The sequence below is a fragment of the Hevea brasiliensis genome, chromosome 2, assembly GCF_030052815.1.
Source record: "Hevea brasiliensis isolate MT/VB/25A 57/8 chromosome 2, ASM3005281v1, whole genome shotgun sequence".
NCBI classification, from domain to species: Eukaryota; Viridiplantae; Streptophyta; class Magnoliopsida; order Malpighiales; family Euphorbiaceae; genus Hevea; species Hevea brasiliensis.
In genome coordinates this window covers 91,008,020-91,035,989 of record NC_079494.1, presented here as the reverse complement: position 1 = coordinate 91,035,989, position 27,970 = coordinate 91,008,020, and the positions used below count along the sequence as shown (strand labels likewise).

General features: G+C 32.3%; 1 protein-coding gene across 6 annotated transcripts; it reads left to right on the top strand.

The window, feature by feature from the left end:
- The first annotated feature begins 4,702 nt into the window (after positions 1–4,702).
- Positions 4,703–11,475, top strand: LOC110673090 (vacuolar cation/proton exchanger 5). Of its 6 annotated transcripts, none has more exons than XR_009144091.1 (14): positions 4,703–4,987; positions 5,494–5,637; positions 5,925–6,188; positions 6,281–6,348; positions 6,427–6,455; positions 6,573–6,769; positions 6,875–7,087; positions 7,170–7,310; positions 7,832–7,948; positions 8,028–8,081; positions 9,728–9,844; positions 10,692–10,789; positions 10,969–11,036; positions 11,119–11,475. XR_009144091.1 is itself a non-coding variant. In XM_058135962.1 (13 exons), the coding sequence occupies exons 2-13, from the start codon at positions 5,593–5,595 to the stop codon at positions 10,973–10,975; spliced, it is 1,326 nt and encodes a 441-aa protein (XP_057991945.1). In that variant the 5' UTR covers positions 4,703–4,987; positions 5,494–5,592; the 3' UTR covers positions 10,976–11,475. The 6 variants fall into 6 exon arrangements, 4 of the variants coding, with proteins under 4 accessions (XP_057991945.1, XP_057991940.1, XP_057991949.1 ...); XR_009144090.1 differs by having other exon boundaries at positions 11,102–11,475; XM_058135962.1 differs by having other exon boundaries at positions 5,494–5,613; positions 10,969–11,475.
- The last annotated feature ends 16,495 nt before the right edge of the window (positions 11,476–27,970 follow it).

The window sequence follows — 27,970 nt, the reverse complement described above, 5'->3', positions numbered from 1 at the left end:
AATAGTTAATCAATAATCCTTGATGCCAAATGAATATCAAATGCATGTTAAAAAAGTGTTTTGACATACTTTAGGGCATTAGTTGTTGGCTAGGATAATAATATACTTGTATGTTTGCATGAAATCCTAGAAAATTTTTGAAATCCAACCTCTAAGGCCCTAACCACACCTCCCAAAATTGCCTTTAGTTTTGGTGTAAAATTTGGGATAGAAGTAAAAGTGGTTTTAGTTGTAGGTTTTGATTTCAGGCCAGCCACTATCATTTCTTAGAGTCTGGCAAGGGAGTATGCCTCAGAAAGAATTTAGGGCTTAAACATCCTTACAGGCATCTGCAGTTCATTAATAAAAAAGAAGCTCAAAGCTTAATTTTCTCTTATACCCGTTTTTGGATAGAAGAAATCAAAGGAGTCAAGGTAATCTTGGAAAGAACCAGTTTGCTTAAGATTCTTTAGATCTACTAATGGGTCATCAAAAACCTAGACTCCAAATCTGGCTCTCAACCCTTGAACATATTCTTCCCAGTGAAGGAGCGAACGCATGGTGATTTGTTCATTAGAGCATTGAATTTCAAATTTTTCTTCTAGGGTTACATGCATCATGCCACATCTCTTATGTGCCTAATTAATTTCAATGTTCAATTTCATATTAAAACACTTTTAATATGTATTAGGATCTATGTTTGCCATTCAAGATTGTGAATTAACAAATTAATTCATTTAAACCCTAGTTTAAAAGAGGAGTTAAAGCACTAACCTCTTTGATGCACTATGGATGTAATTGGCACTTTTAGGAAGCACCTAGGACCCCAAGTGTTATCCCTCTAGCTTGTCCACACCAAGATCATCAATGGGCAGCCCCCAATTTGCTTCTCAAGCCTTTTCCAACCAATTATAATTGGGTTTTTGCCTTTAGAGAAGTTGTATGTGTGTATAGGACACTAGAAATAATTTCTAGCAAATTTAATTCAAAGGGAATGGAGTGATTCTCTTTGAATTGATGAGAAAAGATGAAGAGAAGAGAGAGAGAGAGGTGTGCCGCCACACATAAGAGAGAAAGGAGAGGTGGCTGATTTTTTTTCTTATAACTTCTCTTTATATAATTAGGTCAAGTAATCACTTAAACCCTATGCCACATGTCACCACCACATTGTATCTTATTTTTAATTGACTTAATCACATTAAGCCAAGTGTCAAAGCTAGACTTAATCTTGACTTTGATCAACTTGCATGATAGGAAGACAAATGACAAACTTATATGATGTCATGTATCACTATCTCATGGTGTCACATGTCACCATGTGAAATAACCAAATTACCCTTATATTGCAATTTTGAGTTCTCAACCCAAAATTATTATTTCTCCTCTTTAAATCAATTTATATTAAATATAAATTAATTAATTAATCTTCATTAATTAATTTCTCACAATTAAATTCATATTTAAACACTTTAAATATAAATTTAACTTATACTATACATCCAATAACCTAGATTTGGTTTCAAGCTATGCTAGGGACTTTGCAATCTTATTACAAACCAAACTTATTTAATTAATCAATTAAACTCTTTAATTAATCAATTAAATCACATTTTACTTGGAGATTAACTTGTGTATGTGTGTGACTCACTAGGCTCATCACTAATTGACAATGATATATGATATTAACTCTTAATATCATCATAACTCTTTCTTACCATAAATGATTTCTCTAAATCATCTTAGGCATCTTATAGACTATGGTTGACACCTAGCATAGCTTGCCATGGCCACCTAATCAGTAATAAGGAATACCTTACATGAACCTTTAATCGTATGTTACCATGCACCAGAATCTCTCTGTTACAAAATCCCAATTCGAGCTGAAGTCATGGTTTATCTCAAATCTCATTTGCTATGAATATTATGTTCTTTTTTAATTTTAGTTCTTGATTAATTAGATTTTCTTATCAGAAACTCTTTCTGACTAAATCTTTCTGTCCTGGCCAGAAACTTGAAACATCAAGAATAATTAAATGAACATAGAATTTCATCCCTATTTACTTAGGGTAACAAATTCCATCTTGATCAACACCTATCTCCATATATAACTAGTAGGAGTCAACACATGCCCATATACCTATACACAGTACAAGTATGAAAGCAGTATCAAACTCAAACCACCTATATACAAGATAACTGTGTTATCTCAGGTCTAAATATTATATGCACTGATATGATATATGACAATGTACTGACAAGAGTAAACTCAATGTTTATTATATGGCATGAGACTCACCATTCCATCTTATTTATATCTCATATAAATACCTTGGGAACAAACATGAATACAATCTTTCTGGATAAGTCATGTCCTATGTGAAGTATCCTCAATTATGAACCAATTTATGATACTTTGTGCTAGAAATATCGTCACTCATATTTTTAACAACTTAACAATAGAATTTCTAACAAAATATCAATGGACCTTTTCTATTACACATAAATATATTATGTAAATGAAAAAGTGAAATCGCCTTTTATTAATAAAATATGTACAAGATACATACTAAATGATATGCTCTAGGGCATACTACTAAATGATACTACTCCAAATCTGGCTCTCAACCCTTAAACATATTCTTCCCAGTTGGTATATGTATTTACCCCTTTAATTTTTATGTACCCCTGATGCCATTGAACTACTTTTCCCTTTAAATATAGAGTTGCTATCTTAGCTCTATTTACAAGAGGAATGTGCATAACCTCAAAGTAATACTCAGCTTTAACTACCCATACCTCTAGTTTTTCACCATTAAAATGAGAAAAATCTAATTTTGGCAACTAATTACAGGTTTGATCACTAACATGATCCCTTGCATAAGATGAACTCGCAGCTCCTCTACCCAAAGCTAATTCATTGTTTTGTAAGTTGATACTAGTCAAGAGGGCCTTCAGTTCTTGAATAGCCAAATTGCTACTCATTTTTAATTCCTTCCTCAACTCTGCTTGTTTCTGTTCAAAGCATTCCTTGAATTCCTTCTTCATAGAGCCCATTTCCCTTTTCCATTCTTGACCCCTAGTACCTTCAGCCATGTTTCCAAGATTGAAGCTTTGATACCAATGTTATGAACTGGAGATTTTATTGCATATGAACAAGAATTACAGAGAAAAAGTTTAAAGAAGAAGAAGAATTGCAGAAGAGAGAAAAAGAAAGAGAATTATAGAGAGAAGAAACTTGAGAGTAACTAATTCCACACATTAGAATATTATGTACAATCTATATTTATAGTTCCTTAAGTATACTAACAAACTAGTAACAGAAATCCAACTCAAATGGGTCATGTGTGCATCTGTTCCAACGTCTTAAACTACTCTCCAAGAATCTGTTGTGCTTCTGGCTAAATCTCCCACCTTCCCTTAACATCATCGTTTCTTCCTTCTTCTTTATCCATAGTTCTAATACGCATTGTTCCATTAAATTGGCCACTAACCCCTATTCTTGCTCTATCATTTCATAAACTCTCTTCCTTTAACTTGTTGCATCCTCGAATCCATATCATATACTTTAAATTCTACCTAGATCTAATATCAAGAACATCATCATCATGTTCATCATAAATTTAATTATTCAAAATCTAGTCTTTGATACCAGATGTAAAAATTATTAATAAATCAATAATGAATCATAAACATAGTATGAATCGTAAATATACGATTCAACTTTTATAATAATAATGGATCTTGAATAAATAAATTATCATAGATTTAGAAAGCATATCCGATGCAGAATTTGCCTGAGCCATGCTAGTAGTTGGAAGATACCCTTTGATTTGATAAACTGATTCTCCCTTTTGACCATTCGTGATTTACACACAAAGTTTTAGTGATGGAAACATTTCTAAAGATGACCTTAATATTTCCGACTTTATGAAAAAGAGTGTGCGTAACTTTATGGATAGAGAGAAAACTAGCATTCAAAACTTAATCAAGTATGTTCATTAAATAATTCTTGTACAATTTATTTTTATTTTAATTAAAGTAAATATTAATTCATATGGAGTCACATCAAAGAAATTGATTTTGGTCTATTTAATTATTAAAACCACGGACAACATGTTACAGCATAAAGTTAGAATCCAATCAAGTTAATTATTCAAAAAAAAATCAAAGTACTTAAAGTGTTTAAGTGTAAATAAACCTTTCAAATTAAAAAAAAAATTCAAGTAAGTCCTTCGAATTTAAAAAATAGATAGCTATTTTACTACTTTAAGATAAATAAACTATTTAACTTTTAAAAATAAATTAAATTAACTTAACCATAATTTACTTCTAATATAAATTCAGATTATGCATAAGTGCTTGGGTTCCTTATTAGTAATTTTATGTGTCTGATTTATCAAGTGATTTAAGAAAATAATTTATTAATTTATTTTATGATACAGTAAATATTCACAAATATTATAAATTAAATACATAAAATTAATAATTTAAATTCTGTGAATTAAAATATAACCTTGACTGAATTTATGTTAAAAGGTAAATTATATGAAAATTTTTTTATCTATTTTTAAAAATAAAAATTTATTTAATTTATTTTTAAAAATTTTAAAGATCTGGCTAAAATAGTACTTTTACCTTAAAAAATAAAATAAACGAATGAATTTGGATCCACCCGAAGGTCTGTCTTGTCCAGATTTAGTCATGTATTTACCCCTCTCTAACTTGCCACCTGAAAAATCCACCCAAAATAAATAAATAAATAAAACTCGAAATAAGCGGAGAAATCAATTATCAAATAGAGCGATATTTCCACATATACGCAAGAATCGTACGGTCAATTTGATTCTTTTGCTGAAAGTTATTTGATTTAATTCCCTTTTGGTAAAAGGAAAGCATCAGAACAAATCTTGTGCGTGTTTGTTAGGTGGTGCTGGGGTTGGGTTTTTGGTTTTTTTGCAGCTCCTTTAGATTTCATCGTTGAACAAACCTTCTATGCAACTGTCAAAAGGTTTGTTTTCTTGTGTCAGGTCCTGTACTTGCCCAGTTTTGTTTTTAATTTTTTTTGATTGGATTCTTGATCTATATGTTCATGGGTTTCTGTCTATTTATCTTCCGACATGATCTACATAGCAGAAATGGGGTCTACTTCCTTTTCTTTTCTTTTTTCTCTTTTTTTGGCAATATCCTTCTTTATTGTTGTTAAAGGATGGAATTTTACAAGTGTTGTTATGATTTCATTTTTTTGGCAATTGGGTTGTGTTGTTGTATCATTTACATTGTTTTGTTGCTTTGTTTGCATGAATTTTCCTTTTAACTGACGTGAATTTGAATTCTAAATGAAACCAAAAAAAAAGAGTAAATAAAAATTAGAAGTTTATCTTAAAGATTGTTTTTTCTGGTGTTTTGGATGGTTATTACGTCACATTGAGGAATAAAAGATGGGTTAAGTTACATTCTCGTAGAGACTTAAATAGGTTTCTTGTTTTGTTGCGTTAACTTGACTTGTGAATCCAGGACCCTTTTCTTTGAAATTGAGAAAACTACTGTGAGCACTCCACGTACTGGTGGAGCATTCATGACTTGGCAAAATATTTCTGCTTATAATTCTAGTGGATGGACTACAAGTTCCAAGTGGTAGGAATTCAATCCCAACTTGAAGTAAGTTTCTTCGTTTTTCCTCATTAGGAAACTGATGTGAAATCCTTGTCTTGCAGCATTTGGTGCTGAAACTTTTATCAAGCTCTGCTTTTTCCGGTCATATAGATTCAAACTTTTTTAGTTGCCAAAAAGATTTGACACTCCCTATTTTTTATGAGTATAAGTAAGAATTAAATAATTTGCACTTCAATTGAAACATTTGTTACCTAGTAATAATGTGGCATATAGGTTGGAGAGCTTTTGGTAAAAATGCTGATTTCTAATAAAAGAGTATTTTCTTTTGACAGATGGGACCAATAGCTGAAAATGGATCTGTGCGTGAGTTCAAGGATGAGAGTGTTTTCAGCCCAGAGCCAGGGACCCAAAAGATGCAACCTAGTCATATAGGTGATTGTGGATCTGTATCAGGTAGCTTTCAAGCTGGTGGCAGGAAGAAGTGGAGTAGTGGTGTATATAAGAGCATAAAGACTGTACTACTTTCAAATAAACTAAATTTGCTTATGCCCTTTGGGCCTCTTGCAATCATCATCCACCAATTAAGTGGGCATAATGTGGGTTATAATTTTATATATTCTGTTTCATATTATCAGATGTGTTGTTTAATATGTTTCATTAGTATGTTGACTTTTGAGGCGAATTTCAGGGATGGGTCTTCTTTCTTAGTTTATTGGGTATAACACCTTTGGCTGAGCGATTAGGTTATGCTACAGAGTAAGTATTTTTCTTCTTATTTCTCTTAATTTTCATGTGTTTAGTAGCTAATACTGTTTGCTTATTACTTGAGTATAGGCAGCTGGCTTTTTACACAGGATCTACAGGTATAGAGTGTTTGTTATAACCTATTTCATTAGCAACGTTTGCTTCCATCTGCAAATTTCTTAATTAATTGATTATTTTGCTTGCTCTTCTTTGAAACGTTGAAATGGTATTTGCAGTTGGTGGTCTTCTTAATGCCACATTCGGAAATGCAACAGAACTGATTATTGCAATCTATGCACTGAGAAGTAATATGATACGGGTTGTTCAGTTATCATTACTAGGCTCCATTTTGTCAAACATGTTACTGGTGCTTGGTTGCGCATTCTTCTGTGGTGGTCTTGTGTTTTATCAAAAGGAACAGGTCTTTGACAAGGTATACAGATATGAACTTTTTTTTGTTTTTCTTCTAACTATTTAATGTTTTCCCATTTCTTTATCTTGCATTTTCCTGCCATGGTTGATCTAAGTTGACATGCAGTCAACTGCTATTGTGAATTCGGGATTGCTGTTAATGGCTGTAATGGGGCTGCTTTTTCCTGCTGTCTTGCACTACACACACACTGAGGTGCATTATGGGAAGTCAGAGTTGGCTCTTTCAAGATTTAGCAGTTGTGTTATGCTTGTGGTGTATGCTGCCTATCTTTTTTTCCAGTTAAGGAGTCAAAAGGATATATATGTTCCTATTCCAGAGGTTGGTCGTTTTTGTATAATGAAGTTTTTGTTTGTCTTTTAGCATCTGGCGTGGGATAGTATGATAAATTTTGTGAACTCAGGAAGGGAGTCAGAATGGGGAGAGTACAGACGACAATGACAATGAAACTCCAGAGATCTCCAAATGGGAATCAGTGATTTGGCTTGCAATAATAACAGCTTGGATCTCTATTCTATCAGAATATTTAGTTGATGCCATAGAGGTAACATTGGCCTTATGAGCATTGTCCTTTGCCAGTTGAAACCAAACTAAGCCATCTTTTGTAAATTGGTACATGCTACTTGTAGTGTAGTTAACATGTAATTTAGGCTGTATTGAAGCAAAATGTTGGTTGGATCTGCATTAGTTTCTCTTAGGTTTGGGTAATGATCTGTTTCCATTCTGGATGGAGGCACATAAAGGCGTTACTTGGACAGCTATCTCAAACATTCTTCAAAAACAATCCAGATGTCATCTCCACCCTATAGCATCTTTGAGATGGCTTACTTTGGATTTTGGAGATATAGCATGATCATCATCATCTATTTTGTTACCAATTACCTTTTATTTCTATCCACTTTCTCGTTTTAATGCTCTTTGTTTTTGGATTCTAAGATTGAAATGTGTTTTCCAAGAGTATCTATGATATGGTTGCTTCTTTAGATTGCTGTAAAATTGAAGTTTTATTTGTTTTATTTCATTTAATTTTTTCTGAGCCCTTTTTGGTTGGTGATATTATTGTAGGGAGCATCTCATGCATGGAATATACCAATTGCATTTATTGGTGTTATCTTGCTTCCAATTGTGGGGAATGCTGCAGAGCATGCAAGTGCTATTATGTTTGCCATGAAAGACAAGCTTGTAAGAAATTCTTATTCTTTGATTTCTTGCAACTTCTTATACTTTCCTATGCTGCTTTTGAATTGAAATTTCTGTGCAGGATATATCACTGGGAGTGGCAATAGGGTCATCAACACAGATTTCTATGTTTGCAGTAAGTGTTGTACATTACACAGTTCAGCATAAGGATTTAAGTTTTTTGTTTTTCTATTTCCCTCTTAGTTATGAATCTTTCTTGAACATTGATTACATCAGCACTTTGTTGAATGTTGATTGATATGATTTTACTTATTTATCACAGAAAAATATCTAGGCTCAGTCCTTCAAGTAGATGGGGGATGTGAGGAGGATGTTAGTCATAGGATTAAAGCTGGATGGTTGAAGTGGAGACGTGCCTCGGGAGTTTTATGTGATCGTAAAATTCCCAATAAGTTGAAAGGAAAATTTTAACGTACAGCCATACGACCGGCTATGTTATATAGTAGTGAGTGTTGGGTACTGAAAGAGTCGTATGCGTCTAAGATAAAAGTTGCAGAAATGAGAATGTTAAGGTGGATGAGTGGCCATACTAGACTAGATAAAGTCTGTGATGAGAGTATTAGAGAAAATGTAGGAGTGGTGCCAATTGAAGATAAGTTGAGAGAAGGGAGATTGAGATGGTTTGGTCATGTGAAGTGTAGACATACAGAGGCTCTAGTTAGACAAGTAGAGCACATTAGGTTAGAGAATAGAAAGAAAAAAAAGAATAGACCTAAATTGACTTGGAGGAGAGTAGTACAACATGACCTAGAAGCATTATACATTTCTGAGAATTTAACCCAGAATCGTTTAGAGTGGAGAAAGCGAATCCATATAGCCGACCCCAAATCTTTTGGATAAAGGCTTAGTTAAGTTGAGTTGAGTATTACAGAAAAAAAAAAAAAAAGAGCTGTTGGCGTAGAGTCATTTACTTATCATCCCTTGTGACAGATCCTATATTGGGTAAACAGTTATAAGTCTGAAGTACTCACCCTGCAGTGCAATTAAAATTTAGCTAAAATATCCTCTTTCAAGAAATAATGGTATGTATCAATAGACATGCCTTTACTAACCTCATTTATGGCAATGAAACGCCAATAATTCTGGGATCCACGAAAGCTGGCAACTCATTGCTGCTTGTGCTGGCTGTGGATTTATCAAGTGATGATGTTTTACTGTTGACATTTGATTGTCGTTAAGAAATCTAGCATTCTCCTTAGCTGAAAAGAAGAAAAGAAAAAGAAAGATGGAGAATAGGACAGAAGAAAGAAAAAGAAACCTAACATTCCCTCTCTACTGAAAATAATAAAGATGGACAATATGAGGGAAGAAAGAAAGCTTGTTTATGTGAAAGATACTGGCGTGAGATTTTGGCGATTTACACTTTTTTATGATCATGAAGTGTAATAATAGATTCTCTTCCCACCTTCCCCTCTCAGAAAAAGAAGAAAAGGACCTTGAAATGCTACCTAATAGAACTCTATAAATATTTGTAATTAATAATAGAATTCCTAAAGAATAAAAAAAATCTAAATTTCCTAATTTTATAATGAATAGAATTCCTGAGTGGAGTCTTCTTCCAATACTGCATCAATTTAATCTGATCCTTACCTTTTTTTTTTTTTCTTTTTTTTCACGTGTTAGTTGCTCACACAGTAATCAAGTGTGCTGCTTTATTATTATTATTATTATTATTATTATTATTATTATTATTATTATCAGATAAGGTGTTCCTTTTGGCATATCATCTCCTTTAAACCTGTGTTATTGCCATTGCTGCAGATTCCTTTTTGTGTTGTTGTTGGTTGGATGATGGGGCAGCCTATGGACTTGAACTTCCAACTTTTTGAAACAGCAACTCTTTTCATAACTGTTATAGTTGTAGCCTTCTTTCTGCAGGTTTGTTTTAATTTTGAGAACACTATTCCATATGTGTGGACATGTTGGTCATTTATCAAAGTTAAGGATGTTGTCTTTCTAATTATTAAGGAAATATAAAAATGAAATCCTAGGAAGCTTCTATTGCTGGCGTATTCAGCAATTTTACACACACACACACACACACACACACACACACACACACACACACACACTAGCTAAATGCCCATGCTTTTGCACATGGATTTATTAATTTTTAATTTTTAGTATTTAAATTATTAATATAGTTATATTTACAATTAATATTAATCAATTATAATAAAAAAATATAAATTTAATATTACATAAATTATTAAAAAGCCTTTCTATAAAATGAATTAAGAATATATAAAATGTTAAAAGAAATAATTATTAACATAAACTTAATTATTAGCATAAAGTTACATTAATATTCCAAATAATCATAAAAAAATATTATAAATAAAACAGAAAAATATACTTTCATTTAAAAAATTGAAATTAGTTCATTTTAAATATGATATTATCAATTAATACAATTTGTTATTTTCTGATTTGCAATATTTAAAGTTGATTGTAAAAACTTTGAGAGTTGAATAAGCAATGAAATAAGATGTCCTAGTTTATATAAATATTATTATGTAAATTATACATTAATTATATGTAAATAGGTTTAAGAGATTAAGGATATAATGTTGTAATAATGATGCAAAATTCCCACCACAAAACAAGGCACATTTAAAATGGTAATAATGATATAAAGTTCATATTTATTATTTAATCAATGTTATAGATGTGTATGTGTGTGACTTCAATAACCCTTCTTTTAATGTTGTTGTTATGCTTGCAGGAAGGAACCTCTAATTACTTTAAAGGACTAATGCTCATTCTTTGTTATGTAATTGTTGCTGCAAGTTTCTTTGTGCATGAGGATCCTAGGCCAACAGGGTAACTCTTGTACTCTCCTAGTTTTTTTTTTCTTTTTCTTTTTTTTTTTTCAAGTCAGGAATAATCATTTTTTAAAAACATAAGATATACTGTTCCCTAATTTTATTTCATTTTTATAAAACTTATAGATTACGTACCGACTTGCTATGACATATGACCATAAAATATGTTTTTTGCAGAGGATAAACAGTTGAAACCATATTATTGTGGCAGCCACTTTATCACCAAGAGTTGGTCAATCATGCTGGTGTGTATATATATTATATACTCTGAAATATTCAATTTTTTTGGCTTTTGATAGTGCGTGTTCAGTTAATGCTATTGAACAGGTGCCTTGCCCCTTTTTGTTCATTTTCTTCTGGTGCCTTATTTGATGCTCAATATTCTACTCAGATGACAAGTCCAAATGTTCATATCCTAGAAAATTTGAAGAAAATTTTTGTAGTGTAACAATTTGTACTATTTTGAGCATCTTTCCTTTTAATTATTGAGGCGGTGGATTCTAATGATATTGGTGTCATCGAAACAGATGAGAGAATTACAGCTGACTTGTAGAGCATCAGCTGTATGGTGTCATGAAGTTGTTTTTCCCTTTCTCTTACCATCTTTTCCTCTATCCTACCATCATTTTTTAGGGGAATTTGAAATTTAGTTTCTGAGATATGATAAAAATTACGGTTTAATTCCTTTTTGCTTTTTGTGAGAAATAAGTATCTGAGATATGATTTTCTTAACAATATAGTCTTGTTAGTGAGTTGAAAATTGTGTTAGTTTAGTCTATAGCATTTCACCTTTTGAAACAGTTTAGTACTTGTAATTTTAGTATTTGAAACAGTTTAGTCCTTGTAATTTTAGTTCCTTGGATTTGGGTTAATTGTTTCGATTATGGTTGACTAATGGTGAATTTTAATGGGACTATTTTGTTAATAGAAATATATTTCAAGAACCAACTTATTTCTAAATAGAGGGACCAAATCATGGTTTTTGTCATCCCTCAGACTAAAATTTATATGTTTATCATGATTTACCCATTCCAAAATGGGATGTATAAGGATTTTCAGTTTATCTCAGTTGGATTACTACTCGGTGGCTTTGTTTTCTTCCCTCCTCCCCTCTCTGGGATGTGGTTTTCAAAGTTTTTGTTTTGTGAATAATCCGGGAGATTGGTGGTCATGTTGGTCTTCATCTGACTCTTTCCTGCGTGTAAACCAACTTTCTCTAACTAATAATATTATAGCAATGTCCCATTAAGTATGTTCTTATATCACTAATTTTTAAATGAAATATTTTGATGTAGGATGTATAATTTAGTATGATCTGCTCGCGCGTGTGTGTGTATATAAAGACTCAATGTGTGTGTGTATAAAGACTTAAAAGTTTAAGAGATTTGAACATATGGGCAATGTGATTCCAAAAGGGCTGTAAATGAGTTGAGTTGAATCAAGTTGAGCTTGGGTTGGGCAGTTTTTAGCTTGTTCATTTAATTAAATTTTGGGGTTTAGCTTATTTGTTAACTCTAGCTGAGTACCAATGTAATGCTCACAGCTTAAATGCTTAAATGAGCTAATTCAGACGATTTTTTTTAATAAATTCAAATAATTAAGTATGGATAAGTTATAATTTAGTTTCTAAGATTTATTGAGGTTATATGACTTAATTTTTATACTTATAAAATTGGACAATTTAATTTCAAAATTTGATTATATATATGCTGATCTCATTCAATTTACCATCATTCATAATAAAAATGATTAAGATGCCTTTTAACTTCATTTTCACTCAAATAATTTAGGTTACGTTCGGTAGAGTGTAATGTAATTAATTATGTAATGTAATTAAAATTGTAATGTAATGTAATGTAATTATTATTATATTTATTTTTTTTGTTGTAAAATAAAAATTTAAGTATTGTGATATTATGATAATTTTTATTCTAATATTTAATTTATTTATAATGTTAATAATAAGTCATAAGGATTGTAGCGATTGGTAGTCTAATGGTAGTGGTAGCTAAGTAGTGGTGCTGGTGGCGACAAAGGTAATTAGATAGTGATGGTGGCAGTAAGGTGAGGCAGTGGTGGTGAGAGTAGCCAGGTAGTGATAGAGGTTACGATAGCTAAGTGGTGATAACGGTGATTAAGTGATAGTGATAGTAATGATGGTAACAAAATGGTGATGATGATAGTGATAGTGGTGGTTGTGGTGATAGTGGTAGTGATGACAAAGTAGAGTAATGGTAATAACAGCGGTGCTAAATAGTAGTGGTAGTGATAATATAGACAATAAATTAAAAAATTAATTACATCCATTTTTGTATATAATGAGAATCATGTTACTTTAAGTGTAATTAATTGTAATATGGGGGTCGTAGTAAGGCGTGAGACGAAATATTATCCATTAGAATTATATAAAATGCACCAGGTAATGCCCAGGAAAGATGGTGGAGTCAAAATGGTCTCACTTAAGTACCACCTCCTTAGACACAATTTCTTAGACAAGCACTTCATACAATCCTAATAGAATCAAACCACTAGTAAGTATCGTCTTTTCATAACACTACCACGGTATTAAGGATTTATACCACAAAGGCATAGATATACAAGAGTTGTCACCCGGGTAATAACCGGGACATATTCAGTATTTCTTTCGAGGGTCATAGATGGCAACTTACTCATTGCAGAATTTTTACAATTGTCATTACCATAACTCAATGTCTAGGTTCAGGATAGTGGGTACGTAAGGGAAAGGTGTTTGGCACCCTTACGCTTGGTTTAACCTCGTTAATTCGAGTGTCAGTCATCTACTAATGTTTTTAGAAGTCTTGTTTATTATTCATCTATTAAATTTTATCCTAAAAATGCAATTCTAATCCAACACACACAAATAATTCACAAAAAGATTGTTGTTTACAAACAATTTTCATGCACAAGTAATTCCTATCTATGGGGTTGCTAACTATTTAAATGATAATTACCGATGACTAAAATTAATTTAGTATTGAGAATTTAATTTACAAATAAATTCAATTTCAAATGAGCCTAAGTTTTTATTTAACTTAATTAATTAATTTTTCATCAAGTTACCTTAAGGATAATTAAATTAAATTAATTATGTACATATGTAATTTATTCTAATATCACATAAGGAACAAATAATCACAACCTAATAAAGATACAATTACCGAGTATTAAATTAAATTTATTTTACATGTCAATGTTAGTTTAATTTACAAATAAGATTAATTTTAATTTATCAAGTCTTTATTTAAATTAATTAGCAAAAGTTAGTTAAATTAAAAACAAAGTTAATTTTAATTTATCAAATAAAAATCTTATTATTATTACATTTTCATGCTAACAATTGTTTTAAGAATTTAGGGCTACCTGTTGATAATTGCAGTTGTCATTAGGGTAAGTTACCCTTAAAAAAGGGCATCTCTTCTAGTATGGCAATGATATTCCTGGCTTATTCAGCTCTACGTAAATGCTCTCTTTGGTACTTACCTTAGGGCTTCAAAAAATCTTGCATGAAAATCTTTTTGAAGAAAAGAAAAAAAAATAAAGAAAGAACTAAAAGAGTTTCGAATATCTCTAAATTTCCTATAACTCTAAAATATCTCTAAATAGCTATGAATTTTATGAATATTCCTCCCCCCTTCGCCCCCCCTCCTCTTTTTTCTCTTTTCTTCCCCAGTAGGGTATTTATAGAGTTTTGGGAGAGAGGTGTGATAAGGTTTGGAGTCCTAGGGTGATAAGGTTCAGATAACGTAAACAACTGGGGTTGCAGAATTTAGGTGAGATTAGGATATGGGTGTGCTGTTTAAACCAATAGGATGAGAGGAAAAGGGGATGACACTAATTGGGAGTGAGGAAGAGGTGTGGTAGGGTTTGGAGTCCTAGTGTGATAAGGTTCAGATAACTTAAATAACTAGAATTGAGGAATTTGGGTGGGACTAAGATATGGGTGAGGTGTTCCAACCAATAGGAAGCGAGAAATGGGGCGGCACTAATAGGGAGTGAGGAAGAGAGTGGGGCCAAGGGGGACAGAGAGTTTGTATGTGGAGGGATAGAGAAAAAGATATTTTCTTATTTTAATTTTCAGAAAATAATTAAATGTGTCATATTTAAAATTTCTAACTAGGCTTTCTTAGACCCGTGGAGCCCAATTAAACTTAATTAGGTCCATTTAAGAACTATCCATATTAAATTTAAACAAAACAAAATTTTATTTAAATTTAATTAAATTAATTTTCCAAAAAACATATTTTTATTTTTTTTTTCAAGATTATGCCACAGAATTTAATAATTCAGCTCCTTGCTTTCAATTATATCTTACAGTCATATAATTTTTCATTATCGGATTTTTCATAGTCTTCATGCACATATTTATCACAAAGTAAGGGTCTACAGTTTGTCTCCCAGTTTGGCAAAAGTTGAAATTAATGCGAAAGCATTACTCAAGTTTCGTCAAAGTGAAACTCAATCTTTTAATAACTATGAAATATTAGCTATAAGGATCGAGTATATCTTGCTCTGTCAACATACTCGATGTTATGAGACTAGCTACGATCTCATAATAGTGACAATTGTGTCATGTGAAAATCGAGTGCATTTTGCTCTGTCGATATACTCTGCGTCATGAGACTAGCTACGATCTCATGACAATGGCAACTGTGTGATTTGAAATATTATGGATTCATATGTAGGACCGTAGTTCTAAACTGCCTACGTATCTCCCTCGCTATCATGAGAAAGAATCAGACCCACTCGTAGTTCGACACTTAAAACTATGGTAATGTATATTCTTCTATGCCTTAAACACCTACAGGTGACATGTTGATGCATGTTCTTCTATGCCTTACACAACTATGCCATATGTCCTAAACAACATTTAAGGACTTACCAAAAAATATATGTTTTGAAATGTTGTGAGTTCGTATTTAGGACCGCAGTTTTAAACTGCCTACATATCCCCTTCATTATCCTGAGAAAGAATCAGACCCTCTAGTAATTCGACACTTGAAATTGTGGTGATACATGTTCTTCTACGCCTTACATACTTACAAGTGACATGTTGATGTATGTTCTTCTATGCTTTACACAATAATGTCGTATGCCCTAAACAACGTCTAAGGACTTACAAAAAAATATCTAATTCATGATTTAAAAAAATTAGGATGACTGAGTCTCAAAATTATCTATGATTTTTGTGCTTCTTGTATGCTACTTTCTATCATGGGCATACTGATTTTACTAGAGATTCTAAAAATCACTTTGTTCTCTAAGGGACCTCTTTTTGTAAAAAACTTTCTTATAATCTCAAAATTTTTGAGAAGAACTATTCACTAAAAAAGATTTCCTTAAGGTCACAATACAATTTTCCTCTGATTTTTCTTTTTTCTTCTCTCCTCCCATGGTTCATTATTCTAAAACTATTTCAAAATCTTGTTTTGCCTTGACTCATTTCTTTTCCATGAACTCTATTCTTTGTACCCTAACTTTTGCCTGAAATGCCCTTTCAGGTTTTCATCACAGCGGGCTTGCTCTAACTTTTACCTAAGTGGCCCTTTTGGGTTTTTCAGCTAGTGAGCTTTTTTTTTTTTTGAAATTAGACAATTATCAGGGCATTCATATCAAGCACCTATTTTGTCATATTCACAAGACATAAATTAAATTAAAACAATGCAGTTCAATTACTTAACCATTTGATGTATCACTTAAGACACAAATATTCACAATTATAATTAAATAAAACCTATTCCTAGTTAAAGCAATAAAAACTTCTTTATTTATTCAGGTATACCATTACTCCCTATTACATTTAGTTTTGTCAAATTTCTAACATTTTAAAGTTAGAAATAAGCTTTATAACTTATCGAATGGCCTTTTCAGGTTTTCCATCTAGATTTTCTCTCATATCTCCTTTTGCCTAGACTGCCTTTTGTAGGTTTTCAATATAGTATTTTTTTTCTTTTTCTTTTTTTTTTTTACCTTTATTTTTGCCTAGACCACCTTTTGCAAGTTTTCAGCTTAGCGGGCCGGTCTCACACAAAATACTATTTGAGCTTGTCTAAGTTGACTGGTTCCTGAAATTCATTCCCATCCAGGTCTGATATTTTTACAGCACCTCCTGACAAGATCTTTTTGGCTATGTATAGACCATCCCATTTTGGTTTAAACTTTCCCCTTAATGTTAGTAGTATGCCCTACAGCATATCATTTAGTATGTATCTTGTACATATTTTATTAATAAAAGGCACTTTTCCATTTACATAATGTATTTATGTGTAATAGAAAAGGTCCATTGATATTTTGTTAGAAATTCGATTCTTAAGTTGTTAAGAATACGAGTGATTGTATTTCTAGCGCAAAGTATCATAAATTGGTTCACAATCGAGGATACTTCACACAAGATATGACTTATCCAGAAAGGTTGTATTCATGTTTGTTCCCAAGGTATTTATATAAGATATAAATAAGATGGAATGGTGAGTCTCATGCCATATAACAAATATGATAGGCACTTATACATGATAAGTAGGCCGAATCAGTGACGCATATGATAAGCACATTGAGTTTACTCTTGTCAATGTATTATCATATATCATATCAGTGCATATAATCTTTAGACCTAAGATAACACAGTTATCTTGTATATAGGTGGTTTGAGTTTGATACTGCTTTCATACTTGTACTGTGTATGGGTATATGGGCATGTGTTAGCTCCTACTAGTTATATATGGAGATAGGTGTTGATCAAGATGAAATATGTTGCCCTAAGTAAATAGGGATAAAATCCTATATTCATTTAGTAGTTCTTGATGTTTCAAGTTCCTGGTCAGGACAGACAGATTTAGTCAGAAAAGAGTTTCTGACAGGAACATCTAATTAATCAAGAACTGGAATTAAAAGAGAACATAATATTCATAGCAAATGGGGTTTGACATAAACCATGACTCTAGCTCGAATTGAGATTTTGTAACAGAGAGATTTTAGTGCATGGTAATATATGATTAAAGGTTCATTTAAGGTATTCCTTGTTGCTGATTGGGTGGCCATGGCGCGCTATGCTAGGTGTCAACCATGGTCTATGAGATGCCTAAAATGATTTAGAGAAATCATTTATGGTAAGAAAGAGTTCTGCTGATATTAAAAGTTACTATCATATCTCATTGCTAATTAGTGATGAGCCTAGTGAGTCACACGCATACACAAGATAATCACAAAGTAAAATGTGATTTAATTGATTAATTAAAGATTTTAATTGATTAATTAAATAGGTTTGGTTTGCAACAAGATTGCAAAGTCCCTAGTATGACTTGAAACCAAATCTGGGTTATTGGATGTATAGCATAAGTTAAATTTATATTTAAAGTATTTAAATATAAAGTTAATTGTGATAAATTAATTAATAGAGGTTAATTAATTAATTTATATTTGATATAAATTGATTTGAAGAGGAGAAATAATGATTTTGGGTTGAGAACTCAAAATTACAACATAAGGGTAATTTGGTCATTTCACATGGTGACACATGGCATCATATAAGCTTGCCATTTGTCTTCCTATCATGTAAGATGATCAAAGTCAAAATTAAGTCTAGTTTTGACACTTGGCTTAATGTGATTGAGTCGATTAAAAATAAGATGCAATGAGGTGGTGACATGTGGCATAGGGTTTAAGTGACTTAATGACCTAATTATATAAAAGGAAAAAGAAAAGAAGAAACATAACACTCTTATTTTCTCTTAAGTGTGGCGACACACCTGTCTCCCTCTTCTCTTCATCTTGTCTCATCAATTCAAAGAGAATTGCCCAAAATTCTTTGAATTAAAATTGCTAGAAATTGTTTCTAGTGTCCTATACATACATACTACCTCTCTAAAGGCAAAAACTCAATTTATAATTGGTTGGCAAAGGCTTGAGAAGCAAATTGGGTGCTGCCCATTGGTGATCTTGATGTGGACAAGCTAGAGGGACAACACTTGGGGTCCTAGGTGCTTCCTAAAAGTGCCAATTACATTCATAGTGCATCAAAGAGGTTAATGCTCTAACTTTTCTTTTAAACTAGGGTTTAAATGAATTAATTTGTTAATTCACAATCTTGAATGACAAACATAGATCCTAATACATATTAAAAGTGTTTTAATATGCAATTGAGTATTGAAATTAATTAGGCACATAAGAGATGTGGCATGATGCATGTAACCCTAAAAGAAAAATTTTGAAATTTAATGCTCTAATGAACTAATCAACATGCTTTCGCTCCTTCAATTGGTATTAGAGCCACTACATTTGCCATTAGGATTGAATATGAGATTTAATTGTGTGATTGGATCAAATGTTGATTGATTCAAAGTTGGTTGGTTATTCCAAAGGTGGCGGCATCAAGGTGATGCTCCTCATGTGTGGCAGCTTGGTTGTGAATCGCACCCTAAGGGTGTGTTTTGGTTTTTGGACTTCTTTATGCAATTGTTGTATATCTTAAGGCCCATAATTAGGCTCATACCTAATTAAATTGTTTAATTAAGAATTTTAATCACAATTATTTTATTGAAAATTGTTTTCAAGGTATTAAATTTGGAAAGAGTTTCTAAATTTAATTTGTTTGAATGAAATTCAAATTTGAATTTTTAAATTTATTTGAATGAGATTTAAATCTGAATTTTTTAGTTGAATATGAGATATTCAATTTAATTTTAGTATATATATTTTATTTAATTGTTAAATGGTAATATGCATGATGGATGATCATGGACAATAAAAACTAATGTGATTGGATTTATTTCTTTTATTTTCTTTGGGTTATAAAATAATTAATTTTATTTTAGTGACATGTATTATAAATGTTGTAATAATTTGGGTTGTAATTTCATTTATTTGAGGACATTAAAGTCCATGATCTTGTAAATTCGCCTTGGTATGCCAATGATTACAATGTAATTGGATTGCAAGAAGATCAAGGAGGTCAAGAGCATTGATGGGACCAGTGGGAGGAAATCAAGATCAAGTATTGATTATGTACTCCTTCAGCAACTCTTGTAAAATGAATGAATGAAATGCACTTACGAATACCCTGATTCAATTCTTGGTGGCTCAGAATTGAATCCCTTAGAAAGTCCATGATCATACCATATTATTTGTTTATCCATGTATGCATGAGATGTATGAGAATGTATGCAAGTATTTAATATATGCATGCTAATTGGATAATGTGCAAAGTGAGACTATAATAGTAATTAAGCCGACCACTAAATTTTTTAAACAAATGATTAAGTTAGAAATGGTATAATTAAAGTAATTATATCATGGGTCCTCCATTGAGGCAATTATTTTAAGAAATTTTAAATACTTGCATGTGATGCATTTAATTTAGGAGATTTTCTTAAAGATAATTGTTAAGTATGAGATGTTGTAAATATGTAAATAAGTTGATGGCCAATAATGGATGTGCCTGAGGACATTAAAATTATTTGTATATTTACTGGTTCAATGGGATCAACTTAACTAATGCAAGATAAATCAATAATGGATGTGCATGAGATTATGAGCATTAGGGGCTAGATAAATGATTGAACCTCACATGAGATATGATGGGTAAGGAGTTGCTCACTTATAGTTTATTGTAATTCCAATAATGGATGTGCTTGAAGATGATCAATAAGACTACAAGAATTCAATCACCCACTAGAAATTCATCCAACTTGGATTTCCGTTTCCTACTTTGGAAGTGTAGGATTCGTCAAGTTAGTGGAATGACCAATTTGATTAAAATACCATAATCATTTTGGTTAATTACTTGGTACATTTACTAATTAATCTAGTTATTTTTTACAGTTAATTTTTGATAATAATGAGCACACAACAACCACTACTATCCAATATCTTTGCGAGCATACTTGATCACAATAGGTTAACGGGACTTAATCTTTTTGATTGGCTAAGAAATTTAAAACTTGTGCTGAACCTAGAACGTATTGGATATGTTCTAGACTCAAAGCTTCCTGGTCTCTTACCTCTAGAGGCCACTCAAGAGGAACATGATACTTTGGACAAGTGGAAGGAGCATGATATGAGAGCCAAATGTTACATGCTTGCTTCTATGAGTAATGAGTTACAGAAGCAGCATGAGAATATTCAAAATGCAAGTGAGATCCTCTATCACTTGCAAGAGTTGTATGGTGAGTATAGCAGGAATGCTAGGTATGAGATATCTAGGAAGCTATTTTGAATGAGGATGTCTGAGGGACAGAATGTTGGGGATCATGTCCACAAGATGATTCGGTTTATAGAGCAGCTGGAACATCTTGACTTTAATATGGATTTTTAACTGTAGACGAATTTAATCCTTCAGTCCCTACCTGAGTCATTTGGGAATTTTGTGACACATTTCCAAATGACTGAGCAAGAATACACCATGGCTGGTTTACTTAACATGTTGGTTATTGCCCAAAAGAATATGCCAGGTAATAAAGGAAAAAAGGTAGCTTTGATTGCATCTTCTTCTGTTGGAAAGTCCAACAACAAGAAGGGCAATAAGAAGAAGAAACCTCAAGTTCCAGGACCTTCAAAGAAGATAGTCAAACAGAAAGCGAAGACCAAAGCTGATGGAAGCAAAGGAAAGTGTTTCCATTGCCAGAAGGATGGGCACTGGAAAAGGAATTGCCCAGAGTATCTTGTTTCTCTGAAGGACAAGAAGGACACACCTTTAGAAGGTATGTCTATATCTTGTTATTTAAATTCTGATGATACTCATAGTTCATCTACAGCTTGGGTTTTAGATACTGGTGTTAGTTTTCACATTACTTATGATATGTAGGAACTAGCAAATAGTAGCGGCTTGCATGCTCGAGATGTTAGACTCCGGATTGGCAATGGCTCAACTGTTGAAGCTTTAGCCATAGGATCTAAATTTTTTTACATGTGTTGACATGTTTTGTGTTTGAATAATATTTTTTTTGTACCTGATGCTTTTAAGAACATCATTTCAATATCTAGTTTGACTAGAAATAGTTATGAATTTCAGTTTACAAATGATATTTGCAAAATTTATTTTAGAAATAAATATGTTGGCTAGGGTTATATGTATGATGGTCTTTATTATTTGGATAATAATGATAAACACAAATTGAATGCAAGCAATCTGAAAGAATGCAATGCCATGATGAAAATCAACTCAAGTTCAAAATATCTTTGGCACTTAAGATTAAGTCATGTTGTAGAAGATAGGATTGCAAAACTGGAAAAAATAGAGATTTTATCCTCATTGAGTTCTGTACCTACTCCAACTTGTAAATCCTGCCTTCAAGGCAAAATGACTAGATCATCTTTTGTTGGACAAGGACTAAGAGCTGAAAATATTTTAGATCTAATACATAGTGATGTATGTGGTCCATTTAAGAAAATGGCTAGAGGCAGTTTTTATTACTTTATTACCTTTACTGATGATAAATCAAGGTTTGGGTATTTGTATTTGATGAAATACAAACACAAATCCTTTGAAAAGTTCAAAGAATTTAAATCTGAAGTAGAAAATCAAACAGGAAAAAAGTATTAAAACTTTTCGATCAGATCGTGGAGGTGAATACTTAAGTACTGAATTTGATGAATACTTGAAAGAGCATGGCATTGTTTCCCAGCTAACTCCTCCAGGAACGCCACAGCTGAATGGTGTATCTGAAAGGAGAAATCGTACCCTGTTAGATATGGTACTTAGTATGATGAGCTATACTAATATGCCAATCTCCTTTTAGGAATTTGCATTAGAATTAACTTTGCATATTCTGAATAGGATTCCATCAAAATCAGTTTTTTACACACCTTATGAGATATGGCATGGAAGAAAATCGAGTCTTAAGCATGTTAAGATTTGGGGTTGTCTAACTTATATAAAAAGCTGAACACTGATAAATTAGAAACCAGATCAGAAAAATATCGATTTGTTGGATATCCAAAAGAAAGTTTTGGATATTATTTTTATTTGCCTATATCACAAAAGGTTGTGGTAAGCAGAGATGCCATATTTCTTGAACAACAGTTCATTGAAGAAGGTGGCAAAGAAAGGCAAATAGAGTTAGAATTGGAGAATTCTGACCAACCAACAAATTAAATGGATATAGATCCATCTAGTCAACCTACACCTATTGATGAAACATCTACAGTAATTCCTCACAGATCAATCAGGATATCTCACCCACCACAGAGATATGGTTTTCTTTATGAAGATGAACAAGAGTTGTTTGCTCATGAAGAAGTAGATCATGGAGATGATCCACTTACCTATGAAGAAGCTATATCAGATATAGACTCTTCAAAATGGATTGAAGCTATAAATTCGAAATTGATTCCATGTATAAGAATCAACTTTCGGATCTTGTTGACCCACCTGAAGGTATTGTACCTATAGGGAATAAATGGATTTTCAAGAAGAAAATTAGTTTTGATGGAAAGGTAGAGACCTATAAAGCAAGGCTAGTAGCGAAAGGGTTGCGCCAAAGGCAAGGAATCGACTATGAGGAGACTCTCTCCTATTGCCATGCTTAAATCAAATAGGATTCTATTAGCAATAGCTGCATACAATGATTATGAGGTTTGGCGAATGGATGTCAAAACAGTTTTTCTCAATGGATACATTAAAGAAAACATTTTTTATGGAACAACCTAGGGATTTTGAATCCCAAGATGGTTCCAAGGTATGCAAGCTAAAGCGATCCATTTATGGGTTGAAACAAGCTTTGAGGAGTTGGAACATTCATTTTGATTAAGCCATTAAGCCATTTGGTTTTATAAAAAAAGTGGATGAATCATGTGTATATAAGAAGGTTAGTGACAGTGCTATCACTTTTTTTGTCTTATATGTGGATGATATTCTATTGATATGTAATGACATAGGTATGTTGACAACTGTTAAGGTATGGTTGTCAAAGATATTCTCCATGAAAGACTTAGGGGAGGCAACTTATATTCTTGGAATTCGCATCTATAGAGATAGAGCGAAAAGAATAATTGGTTTATCCCAAAGTCTATACTTAGAAAAGGTGTTAAAGATGTTTAACATGCTTGATTTCAAGAGAGGATTGTTACCAGTGAGACATGGTATCCACCTTTCTAAAGAGATGTCTCCAAAGACACCTGAAGAAAGAGATAAAACCGCCAAGATTTCATATGCTTCGGCTATTGGAAGTTTGATGTATGCAATGATGTGTACTAGGCCGGATATCGCACATGCTGTTAGTTTGAGTAGCAGGTTTCAATCCAATCTAGGTTTGGAACACTGGATAGCTTTCAAGAATATCCTTAAGTACTTGAGAAGAACTAATGATTTATTCTTGATTTATGGAGATGGTGACTTGCAATTGAATGGTTATACTGATTCTGATTTCCAATTAGATATCGATGATAGAAAGTCTACCTCTGGGTTGTGTTCATTTGTAATGGAGATGCATTCAGTTGGAAGAGTTCCAAATAGAGTACGACAGCTGATTCTACTATAGAGGCCAAGTACATTGCTGCATCAGATGCTGCAAAATAGTCTGTTTGGATAAGGAACCCTGGTCTCACCAGAAATCTAAACACATAGACAGGCGCTACCACATTATCAGAGAAATAGTTGGGCGAGGCAATGTAGCCATGCAGAAAATAGCAGCAGCTGAAAATCCAACTGATCCATTCACTAAGCCTATGTCACAAGCTCAGGTAGATTGACATCTTGAGAAGATGGGTTTAAGATATTGTAATGAATGGCACTAGTGCTAGTGGGAGATTGTTAGTAGTATGCCCTAGAGCATATCATTTAGTATGTATCTTGTACATATTTTATTAATAAAAGGCACTTTTCCATTTACATAATGTATTTATGTATAATAGAAAAGGTCCATTGATATTTTATTAGAAATTCTATTCTTAAGTTGTTAAGAATATGAGTGATAGTATTTCTAGCATAAAGTATTATAAATTAGTTCACAATTGAGGATACTTCGCATAGGACATGACTTATCCAGAAAGATTGTATTCATGTTTGTTCCCAATGTATTTATATGAGATATAAATAAGATGAAATGGTGAGTCTCATGCCATATAACAAACATGATAGGTACTTATACATGATAAGTAGGCCGAACCAGTGACGTATATGACAAGCACATGGAGTTTACTCTTGTCAATGCATTGTCATATATCATATCAGTGCATATAATCTTTAGACCTGAGATAACACGGTTATCTTGTATATATGTGATTTGAGTTTGATACTGCTTTCATACTTGTACTGTGTATGGGTATATGGGCATTTGTTAGCTCCTACTAGTTATATATGGAAATAAGTGTTGATCAAGATGGAATCTATTGCCCTAAGTAAATAGAGATAAAATCCTATGTTCATTTAACAGTTCTTGATGTTTCAAGTTCTTGGCTAGGACAGACAGATTTAGTCAGAAAAGAGTTTCTGACAGGAAAATCTAATTAATCAAGAACTAGAATTAAAAGAGAACATAATATTCATAGCAAATGGGGTTTGACATAAACTATGACTCCAGCTCGAATTTGGATTTTGTAACAGAGAGATTCTAGTGCATGGTAACATATGATTAAAGGTTCATTTAAGGTATTCTTTGTTACTGATTGGGTGGCCATGGCACGCTATGCTATGTCAACCATAGTCTATGAGATGCCTAAAATGATTTAGATAAATAATTTATGGTAAAAAGAGTTCTGATGATATTAAGAGTTAATAGCATATCTCATTGCCAATTAGTGATGAGCCTTGTGAGTCACATACATACACAAGATAATCACCAAGTAAAATATGATTTAATTGATTAATTAAAGAGTTTAATTGATTAATTAAATATGTTTGGTTTGCAATAAGATTACAAAGTCCCTAGCATGACTTGAAATCAAATCTGGGTTATTGGATATATAGCATAAGTTAAATTTATATTTAAAGCATTTAAATACAAATTTAATTATGAGAAATTAATTAATAGAGATTAATTAATTAATTTATATTTGATATAAATTGATTTGAAGAGGAGAAATAATGATTTTGGGTTGAGAACTCAAAATTATAGCATAAGGGTAATTTGGTCATTTCACATGGTGACATATGGCATCATGAGATGGTAACACATGGCATCATATAAGCTTGCCATTTGTCTTCCTATCATGTAAGATGATCAAAGTCAAGATTAAGTCTAGCTTTGACACTTGGCTTAATGTGATTGAGTCAATTAAAAATAAGATGCAATGAGGTGGTGACATGTGGCATAGGGTTTAATTGACTTAATGACCTAATTATATAAAAAGAAAAAGAAAAGAAGAAACATAACATTCTTATTTTCTCTCAAGTGTGGCGGCACACCTCTCTCCCTCTCCTCTTCATCTTATCTCATCAATTCAAAGAGAATTGCCCAAAATCCTTTGAATTAAAATTGCCAGAAATTGTTTCTAGTGTCCTATACATACATACTATCTCTCTAAAGGCAAAAACCCAATTTAAATTGGTTGACAAAGGCTTAAGAAGCAAATTGGGGGTTACTCATTGGTGATATTGGTGTGGACAAGCTAGAGGGACAACAGTTGGGGTCCTAGGTGCTTCCTAAATGTGCCAATTACATCCATAGTGCATTAAAGAGGTTAGTGCTCTAACTTCTCTTTTAAACTAGGGTTTAAATGAATTGATTTGTTAATTCACAATCTTGAATAGAAAACATAGATCTTAATACATATTAAAAGTGTTTTAATCTATAATTGAGCATTGAAATTAATTAGGCACATAAGAGATGTGGCATGATGCATGTAACCCGAGAAGAAAAATTTTGAAATTCAATGCTCTAATGAACTAATCAACATGCTTCCGCTCCTTCACTTGAATCAAAATGGATGGGCCGAACTTGTTTCAAAACCATGTTTCCCTCTTTGATCTTTCTTGGCTTCACCTTCTTATTAAACGCCTTGGCTATCTTCCTCTGATAAGCCTGCATATGATACAAGGCTCGCATTCTCTTCTCATCAATCAAAGCTAGTTCTTCATATCTTTTTTGGACCTACTCATTTTCTGGGATCTTAGCTTCTAGTATCACTCTTAAGGATTTGACCTCTAGCTCAATGCGTAGCACTACTTCAATCCCATACATTAAAGAGAATGGGTTGCCCCTATGGATCTGACACCTCTTATCCGTCTATAGTGTAGCTGAGCAAAATGTGCCACATTCGGTGTCGAAGCACCCTATCTTATTTTGTCATATATATTGTTAATTTAAACTCTATTTATTCACGTTATCCATGGTATGGGAATTTTTTTTTATTATTTATTATTTATTTATTTTTTTTAATTTATTTCTATAGAGACCCGGACAGAGTCTCTTTTGTTTTAATAGTATTTGGCGGGTTTTGCTATTCACCTGTTAAAATAATTCATATTTATTTCATCTTTTTATGTGTCATGTCATACGATAATAATCATATAAATGTCAAGAAATATAGAAATTTCATTCATATAAAATCATGTACAATATTTACAATTTATTTACAATTCAAAATGATTTACATCCTGTACTTATATATAATAAACAAAAAGATAAAAAGCTAGATATACATGGGCCCTACCCAAAACTGACTACAGAGGTGACTAACAGATCTACACAAATCTCTGTCAGAGCACTAATGCTGCAGCTGCTGCTGTTGCTGCGGCTGATCTCCAGTACCTACGTGATGGAAAATCAACGCGCTAAGCGAATTGCTTAGTGGTGCATAAATTCAAATAAAAATAGCAGAATAATTAAAATAACTATTCTAAGTGTAATTTTCATAAATTTTGAGTTATTGACGTATTAATTAAACTTTGGAAAAATTTAAAGTTATCGGGATATTTTCTGCTTACTTATTCCCTATTCAGTCTTGTTTAATTCATATTAGTGCCCAAGAAATCTATAACAGACTATAAAGGTTTGATATACGGGAGTATACTAGCTAGAAAACCATATGTCTAACATGTATATATCTATCATGTTTGGCAGAAGGCCAGCGGGCAGACATAATAGCCAAAAATTAAAATAGACACAATGGCCAATGGGCAGGCATAAAGCCCGTGGAACAACCATATCGACATATATTGTCTATCAATGATTATTCATGTGGGCAGTCTGCTATCTATAATCCTTAATTGGTATACCAATTGATCCAA

Bases quoted from the DNA above. Each gene is read 5' to 3' on its own strand.
- LOC110673090 (XM_058135957.1), top strand. From the start codon at position 5,593: ATGGACTACAAGTTCCAAGTGGTAGGAATTCAATCCCAACTTGAA. The intron at 6,349-6,426 runs GTAAGTATTTTT...ACTTGAGTATAG, and splicing joins CGATTAGGTTATGCTACAGA to GCAGCTGGCTTTTTACACAG. The intron at 7,311-7,831 runs GTAACATTGGCC...ATATTATTGTAG, and splicing joins ATTTAGTTGATGCCATAGAG to GGAGCATCTCATGCATGGAA.